The sequence below is a fragment of the Limulus polyphemus genome, unplaced genomic scaffold (genome assembly GCF_000517525.1).
Source record: "Limulus polyphemus unplaced genomic scaffold, Limulus_polyphemus-2.1.2 Scaffold3106, whole genome shotgun sequence".
NCBI lineage: Eukaryota > Metazoa > Arthropoda > Merostomata > Xiphosura > Limulidae > Limulus > Limulus polyphemus.
Genome location: NW_013668716.1, coordinates 134275 through 143643, shown reverse-complemented (window position 1 = coordinate 143643; position 9369 = coordinate 134275). Strand labels below are relative to the sequence as shown.

The following is a 9369-nucleotide window of genomic DNA, read 5'->3' as shown; positions in this document are numbered from 1 at the left end:
CAAACAAACAAACAAGCTAACACTGATAACTCAAAATCAGCTTTCAAATCTAACGTTGTCACAATAAAATTGTGCAAGCAGGTAATAACGTTGTGGAGTAACAATAGCAACAAACATTTCAGCAGGACATTTCTGTTTGTTATGTGTTTTACACAATTATTATTTTTCTTTCTCTATTGGAATGACTTTAATATTTAAAAGGAAAATAATATAAACTTTGAGATGTATTTATTTCAAATTTCCAAACAGTATTGAGTTTTCGGTTATTTTTCAAAAACATATTATGTAAAACAAAATTTGCGTTATGGATTATTAAATAAAATAACTATTCGAGTTGAATATTATTACATATTGAATGAGATTAACATTAATAATGTTTTAACCCTCACCCCCATTCAGTGGCTCAGCGGTAAGGCTCACACAGCTAAAAACTGGGTTTCGATACTCGTGCTGGTCACAGCACAGATAGCTCATTGTGTAACTTTGTGATTATCAACAAACAAACAAACAAACAAATTACCAATTAAAACGGTGAAGGAAACAAAAAGAGGAGTATCTTTATTCTCATAATCTTTTGGAATATTCTCCAAAAATTTAGATTTAGGTCTTATCATATTATGTACAGTATTTTTAAACTACGTTTTTTTATGTTTCTGAGAAGTGTTATAGCACGTTCTGTGACGTAATGCTACTATGTTTAAATATCAATTCCCACTAGACGCAGAAATAAAAATAAAAGTTCCATCACTAATTATGAACTCCAGCGCTATCGAATGTGGTGACAACCACCAAGTACTAGGGTATCTATTTATTATATTTAGTAAGCAAACGCAGTATTTGTTTTGTTACGACAGCGGGGGTCACGTGACGCTAGTAACACGTCATATACTCGAACGTTCACGTCCCTTCCTGAAGCCTCGAGAGGTTACTAGATATGCGGTATTCTTGTATATATAAGACCGGTAAGAAGTGACTGCAACAATGTAATGTGTAATTGAACTGCAGACAGTTGAGTCGAGCACGTGACGTTCGTTGTGAATTATAGCGTTTGTTATAGCGCGACTGTGGAAATTAAGTGTAATGCAAAGTTGTATTCAGAAAGAATAAACCAGTTTTATTTAAGAAAGGACTTGTATCGCTAAAGTTTCTTCGGAAAGAAATTATACGGGAAACAAACTAACGAACGGAGGCGTAACAGATTGTTTGTTTTTGAATTTTGCACAAAGCTTCGCCAGATTTACTAACTGCGCCAGCCGTCCGTAATTTTGAAGTGATAGACTAGAGAGAAGGTAGCTATTCAACACCACCCACCGTATTAAAAACACATTTTTTGTCTGTAAATATATGCACCATATGAGTTGCTTGGGTTGTTTTTCTATAATTGTGATCTATTCAGAGACTGCCAATGATAAAAACACATTTTTAAAACGACACCTGTGCTTTAAGCTTGACTATATGGTTTTTATTTTTCTAGTATTAAATTTGCTTAAAAAGTGGCAGAAGAAATAGAGTTAAGTTTAGTCTGAATTTCGCGCAAAGCTACACGAGGGTTATCTGCGCTAGCCATCCCTAATTTAGCAGTGAAAGAAGGCAGCTAGTCATCACCACCGATCGCTAACTATTGGGTTACTATTTTACCAACAAATAGTGGGATTGACCGTAACATTATAAGCATCGGGCTGAAAGGGCGAGCATGTTTGGTGGGACGGGGATTCGAACCAGCAACCTCGAGATTGCGAGTCGAACGCCCTAACCACCTGGCCATGCCAGGCCTAGGGAGTTAAGAGACTGCCGCCGTGCATTGTTCGAAAACTGCTAACTCTAGGTAGTTTTTATAGAAAATGGAAATGATCTTATCCCACCTCGTACCCCACTATATTATATTGGACATATATCTCAGGCTTTCAGCGCCATTTTACTGAAAAAGTATACATATTACTTTGTTAAACAATCGTTGAGATGACTCTTGTAAAAAATAATAATAATAACAAAACCTAAAAACTGCTCAGATAAGATAAATAATATATCTTAAGAACTTAGATGGTTTATCTCGAGTTATCATAGTTTACACAAAGCCAGGCTTCAGTACGTTGTTCAGCGTCACAGGTTATAGCAACTTTGAATGTATTATATATTTTCCAGTAGAATAAATCCTATAATTGATTTTATTTATGATTGTTGTAGTTCTTGGGGAAGTGGTATGTCATCCAATCACACTTGACGTCAGGTACTTGTCTTCAACGCCAAGTGTCACGTGCACCAAATGGGCGATTTTACTTATCCCAAATTGGCAGCACTATCGCAGGGTAAGTAGAACTGTTAATTTGAATTAAATTTTATATCAGGTTTTTCTCAAGTTTTTGTAACTATATAGAAAATGTCGTGCAGAATACTTGCAGCTCTTATGTTAGAACAAGGAAAATTGCAAAAAAGAAAGAATTTATGTATTAGCCCTCACTGGATACTTCTTACAAACTAAGCCTGTGACTAATAATTGTTGGAGACGACTTGAACGGGTAATGAAGAAAAACTTTAATATAAGTTGAACAAACCTTTAACCTTGTCGAAATGTTGTACATTTGCCGTTATGTTAAACTTATATTAAAGTTTTTCTATATTACCCATTCAAGCTGTCTCCAACCATTATTAGTTTCAAAGTGGGTTCCTTGTCATCGAAATTAGGCCTATGACTATTGCTCGCATAATCGAATACGATGCGATTCCTCACGGAAATCGATTTCAGAATCATAAAATCGGTAATTGTTTCTAATCAGAAATAGAAAGAATAATTTTGTTTGAACGCGAAAGCTTGTCCCTGAACACACAAACAAACTCTTAAAGAATTAATTATCTAATTATATGAAGGAATTACGGTAATTATTATGTGTCACGTGACTTACAACAGATGTGAGTCATACATGCTGGGTTCCATTTTTAACAGCCGTTCACAAATTACCCTCGAAATCAAGGATAGATACACACAGATATGTTGTTTCTAAAAAGGGTACAGTATGATTGCTGTATTGTCTCTACTTATTAGTTTTGAACTAATTTCATATCTTAATCATGGAAAGTAATCGATTGTTATCTTATTTAATTTTATGAAAACGATTAATCGTCGTAACCCTAGAACAAACGAATGTGTCACACATTGAGTAATACTCAGACCTATAAGATCCGTTTGTACAACTTTTGTTTTTGTAATTAAAGATTTATTTTACTTAATATGAAACAATGTATGTTTTTAATTTATCGTGAGAAATGAATATTTTTTTCAGTCAATGATAAACCTACAGACCTTTTTTTTTACATGAGTAGATAAAATGAAGAAATATTCAGAGATGTAACAAGAAAATAAGTGCAAGATTTATACAATCAGTTTATAATGAGTTGTGAAAATTCAAGAGAGCTGACATTTCGCCAGTGGAACTAAAATATCATAAATATTCTATATTCTAGTAATTTATTGTGTATTTTCTATAATAATGTTTCTTCAAAATATATATATACCTATATATATATATATGAATTAATGTTTGAATATAACAGAACAATTACTTTAAGTTCAACGTACCAACGAAAGAGGGCGCTGTGCGACAACAACTCTAATCCTTCATAGGATTTAACTTCCATTCACACAGCAGGCCAAATTCATTATTTTTTTCAATGTTCCACGTGAGAAGTACTTGAGCTGATAAGCATGTGTATATCCTGGGAGTGCGTAAGTTAAAAAAAATAATTTTTTTCCGGTCGCTCGTCCTGTGAAACTGTTATGTAATCACGGATCTGGGTCAGTTCATCGAGGTAAAACCAACAATTTAGACGACTGATACTTATCGTATCATATTCTCAAAAAGCTAAATGATTCATTTGAAAGTCATATATATTTTGTTACTACTCAGTAGCAGCAACCTATCTCGGAGTAATGACATAATGTAGACCTTACGACGGAATTAGAATTATCGTGGCTCACACTGTCTTTTATTTTATTTCTCTGCAAGGGTGAAACAAAATGTTATAAATGCTTGTTCACTAAGGCTACTAGTGCCATCTACAGAGTGCTAGAAAATCAATGAGATGCCGTGAATTCTTTCTACCAATAATAATGTGCTAACGACAATACCTCAATTAATCTTTTAATGGCCTCTTGTGGTTACCTAATGGATGTCAGGCTAAGCAGCTCTTTGTTGATGCAAAAAGGAGATTTTGAAGTATAGTAAACTTCTGGGAAAATTATAATAAACCCCTAGTTTTATGAGAATCTTAAAAATACATATTTCAATTTTATGGAGGTTCTGTTAGAATCTACATAAAAACTGTAGTTTTGGTTCTGTTAGAACCGAAACTACAGTTTTATGTAGATTCTAACAGAACCGAAATTCTAGTTTTATGTTGATTCTAAAAGAACCCAAATATAATTTTTATGAGTATTCTAACAGAACTGAAATTCTAGTTATAGAGATTCTAACCCACAATACAGTTTCTTTTGATAGCTAACCTTAAAACGAAAGTGAACTTCATGTAAGTTATTAGAGTACAAATTATTTTGTGTGTGTTCAATTATTTAAACAACAATTTCGAAACACAGCATAAACCACTAACTAAATTGTGACAGATTTCCAGATCCACATTTTATTTTCTACTTTAATCATCATTTTGGATATTGGAACTTTATTGAACATTAGCCGACTTTGCAATGAAGTCCTAAGAAGACCACTGTCATGCCTAGCTTGTTATTCTTAGTTTTAAAGTTCGTTCATTATGTTGAAACTTCTGATTTAAGCATAAAAATCCCAAGAAAGACGAACTTGCGCATTTTATTTGTATTTTTTTTTGAATTTTCAGGTATTTTATTATTTTAAAATTTCATAGATCTAAGACTTAGTAACACAACAAAACTATATTTTAACAAACCTAATTTATTTGTTAATTATCAATTTTTCTTTTGTTAATCGTTTCCTTTCTGATATTTTTTTGATTATCTACTATGATAATTAATCTTGCAAAAGAAAAAAATCTAAATAACGTGAAATCTTTATTTGTGTTTTACTATACTAACTTTAGATTATCAAACTCTGTCAGTTTTTATAGTTATCCTAATATAAAACTAAAACTGATTTTATTAAAATATCAGTTGTATTCGTCTTTCTGTCACTTCATGCGAATTTCTAAAAGTTATCGAACTCAGTAGACTTCTGCTGATATCTTAAACGTCTTAAACTGTCTTTTTATTTTTCGTTGCTTTTATGATTTTTATTTTGATTATCGCCCCAGTGGCTCAGCGGTAAATATGAAGGTTTATAACGCTAAAAACCGGGTTTCGATACCTGTGATGGGCATAGCACAGATAGCCTGTTTTATAGCTTTGTTCTTAATTATAAACAAACACACAAATTTTTATATTCGGCCCTGGGTTGGCCTTATAGTAGTGCTCTGAGTTCGAGTACGTGCAATAGTACAAAATATTCTTTGACCTGGCCGTTTAACTCACGAGCGCAAAAGGTGCAGTTCATAATAAAAAAAATCAGTTTTAAGTAAACCTTAATATAAGTTTCTAATAATACAAACTATTATTTTTGTATAATTATTTTATGTCTTGTGATTCAATTCTTTGTTTTATGACACATTTGAAAATCATGAGACAAAAAACGAATTTATAACAAAACTCATGATCTTTGCGTATTTTTTTTTATCAAGAAGTAACAGTTAAGTTATGGCGTTGATTCCATATTTGATAACTACTGTGTGTTTCTTTTTCTCACTAGAATGTAGTCACTGCCTTATTCAAGAAAATCTGAGTTGTTTTTTAATAAATATTCGTCAACTAATTACAAAATAAAAACACCTTTAGTGACAGAAATATTTTCAAATAATAAGATACTTTTTTTTTGTCGTTTCAGACTCCCCGTGTTGGGCGAGAGTTCTAGAGAATTAGAAATTCCATCAGGAGAACCAGCCAAGATGGCGTTGAAACGCCCCTTTAGTAAGTTTTTGTTGGAATAAAATATAATCGGAAGAATATACCACAGTAGTCTATTTAAAACAGATGTAACTAATGTGATGTAATAATATAGCTATATTGTTTGTTTGTTTTGAATTTCGCGCAAAGCTACACGAGGGCTATCTGCGCTAGCCGCCCCTAATTTAGCAGTGTAAGACTAGAGGGAAGGTAGCTAGTCATCACCACCCACCGCCAACTCTTGGGCTACTCTTTTACCAACGAATAGTGGGATTGACCGTCACATTAGAACGCCCCCACGGCTGAAAGGGCGAACATGTTTGGTGTGACGGGGATTCGAACCCGCGACCCTCAGATTGCGAGTCGAGCTGTACAAAACGAAGGCTCCTGATAATAATACCTATATATATATATATATATAATGTGATACCGGTATATACATATAAGGTAGCAGTAGGATTTTTTTTTTCTGCTTAAAGCTGCACAGTTGGCTGTCCGTGTTCACGCGAATCTCCGAATAATTGAATTCATTATTACTACACACCAATCACCCATTTTTCTAAAGGACTCATATTTCTTAAGCCTAACTTACTAAGACAAAGTGGAGAAATCACTTGAATTGCCACACCTTTACGGATAAACGTTTTAACCCGCACCCCACACACACACTCATTCACCCAGTGGCTCAGTGGAAAGTCTTATTACCAAATAACGCATTGTGTTGCTTTGTACTTAACAACAAACAAAGACAATTTACGAATATCAAAAATGGCGGAGTTGAATGTTTCTGTCCTGTGTGAATCCGTACTGACCGTTTACAAAAATGAGTGTGACAATTAACACTAGTGTCATATGGACGCATGGCAAGTATTTATGTCATCACTAGCCAAACGATAAAAAGGCATAGGATGTAGGCTTATACACTTACAAAATTAAGCGAAATAAAAATATAAAGATTGCATAATAACCACGCGTGCTAAAGAAAATGTAGCTTCATTGAGGCTCTGCTGTATGTAGAGTTTTCTTATAATATTCAGGTCACTGGATATTTCCATTAAAATATCCCTTTGTTAGCATGCTTTCAAGTTGTCATTTGTACAAGTCACTGATTAAAAAAAAATCAGAACTACACTAAGCCTAACTCTAGAGCTCACCACAGTCTAATCATTATTTTAAATTAAAAGTCATGAGTTAAAATGAATTTTGCCAGCGATTTTAATTCCCTTCGGTGGGTCAGTAGTAAATTCACGGACTTTCAAAGTGAAATCCGTGGTTCGATTCTTTGCGATGAACAGAACGCAGATAGACCACTGTGTAGTTTTGCGCTAAAATAACAACGAAAACATCTCCCTTATGAATCTTTTAAGCCTAAAACTTACAGTTTTTATTTTAATGTCATCGTGATTACTTTCTGTTATGTTACTGTTATGGAGATCTGATATGTATGTTTTTAAATTCTTAAGTTAAATGTCATTTACGTGACATGAAACAATACGCATTTTGAAATGATTTTCCCTTGTTGGCTCAGCAGTAAGTCTGAAGGCTTTTCACGCTAAATATCGAGTTTCGATACCCGCAATGGACAGAGCACAGGTTATGCTTTATAACAAACAATGAAATAAACAGAAAGTATAAGTACCAAAAATAAAATAATTTTGACTTTTACGAGACGCACCCCGATAATTCAGCAATAAATCAGTGAGCTTGTAAACTCTAAAAATCGGGTTTCGATATCTGCGGTGGGCAGAGAATAGAAAACCCACTGAGTAAGTTTGTGCTTTAGAACAAACGCCACCTAGTAATACAGAAATCGCTAACAGTTTTGTACAGCTGTATTAATTGATAGTATAAATACAAAATAGACAAAGAGAAAAGTGTACCTGAATGCCATTTTCTTAGAAAACTAAACCGGATCATCCACTTTAAGGTGTAAAAACTAGACTTTTTTCCACTTAAAGTCATTCGTTCCAGGGCTAAAGTGGTCCTTATAGTAATCTAGTTCACCCTCTTCTTTACGGTAAAAGGAACCTTGGACTCTCATATCTTTCTGTATGTTCACGACCACTTGAATTTAAATTTTTAAATAGCCTAAATACATCAGGTGAATACTGATACCATTAACTGCACCAACATCTCGTTATTCGAACTCCAAGAAATTTGTCTACCGGATGGAAGGCTTCTTTCTCAGTTGTTATCGTGAAATCTGGATGTAAAGCGTTTCGTTAAAGGGAATATTGTTGACTCCAGTTAGGCTTATCCCATATTTGTCTGAACGCAACTTAGTGCGTAAACAAAGAAGTAAACTGAAAAGTTGTTAATTAAATTTCGCCCAGAACTAATTACTTGAGGAATATCTGTCACTACTTTGGAAGTGTAGAATAGTGAACACCTCCCGCCAACTAATGGGCTTTTCCATTACTCACGAAGAGTGGGAGTGAACTTCACAGTATAACACTCCCACGACTAAAAGGGCGAGCATGTTCGGTGATGGGATTCGAACCCGCAACCCTAACCACCAGGCCATGCCAAAATTTGATGAACATTTCCTCATCAAACAGAAGATATTCGTATGAATCTTAGCAAAAGAGTGTCGAGAATTAAAATTATAATAACGTGGTCAAATTATTTAAAACTAAAGTCTAAAACAAAACTCGTCCAAGTTCTGCAGGTATATTTATAATTTTCATAGAAACAGTACAAGGGCTATCTGCGTATAGTCATACCTAATTTTGTATTGATAGCCAAGAATTAGTGGTGGGTGCCGTTGGCTAGCCACTTTCTATCTAGGCCATCAATGTTTTATTATTACATTTTTCCAGTTCAATTGATGTTTGAAATATGTAAATATTTTGTGTTATTACAGATATCATGAGGCCCACGTTAGACTACTGGGTACTAGGAACCGACTACGATAATGTTGCAATCACTTGGACATGCCGCAATCTGTTTTTTGGTCATCTTCACAGCCTAGAAATTCTAAGTCGCCAATCTAGTCTCGACCACAACGTCATTAATATCATCGAGAATTTTCTGCACGATTTTAACCTAGAACCCGGGAGGCTAGTGTATATAAGTCAAAAAAATTGCGACCACACAGAAGAAAGGCCGACACTAAGCTTGTCCTTCACGAACTTCGTAGACCGTTTATTTAATTTATAGAGAAACAAGAAAAAATTAATTTATAGAGAAACAAGAAAAAAAAAGACATATCTCAAACTTTGTAAAACCAGTGTAATTTATGTTCCGAAAAAGGAAATTTTGAGGTCACTTTTTATCTGTCATCCTTCTTGAAATTCTACAAATAATTTATAGGCTTACGAAATTTAGGCTTATCTCACAAGTATTTATAATCTTGATTTCATTAAATAACCTCAAACTTAAATTTGAAGTGACTGTAGCTGCTTTGTAAC

At 33.9% G+C, this 9369-nt stretch overlaps 1 protein-coding gene across 1 annotated transcript in view; it reads left to right on the top strand.

Moving 5' to 3' along the window:
• LOC111088093 (apolipoprotein D-like) overlaps positions 1–9118 on the top strand; it is a 12533-nt gene extending 3415 nt beyond the window's left edge. Inside the window, exons 2-4 of the mRNA XM_022397037.1 lie at positions 2185–2306; positions 5901–5983; positions 8823–9118. Of these exons, the coding sequence (XP_022252745.1) occupies positions 2185–2306; positions 5901–5983; positions 8823–9118 (501 nt within the window). The remainder of the gene's footprint in view (positions 1–2184; positions 2307–5900; positions 5984–8822) is intronic.
• The last annotated feature ends 251 nt before the right edge of the window (positions 9119–9369 follow it).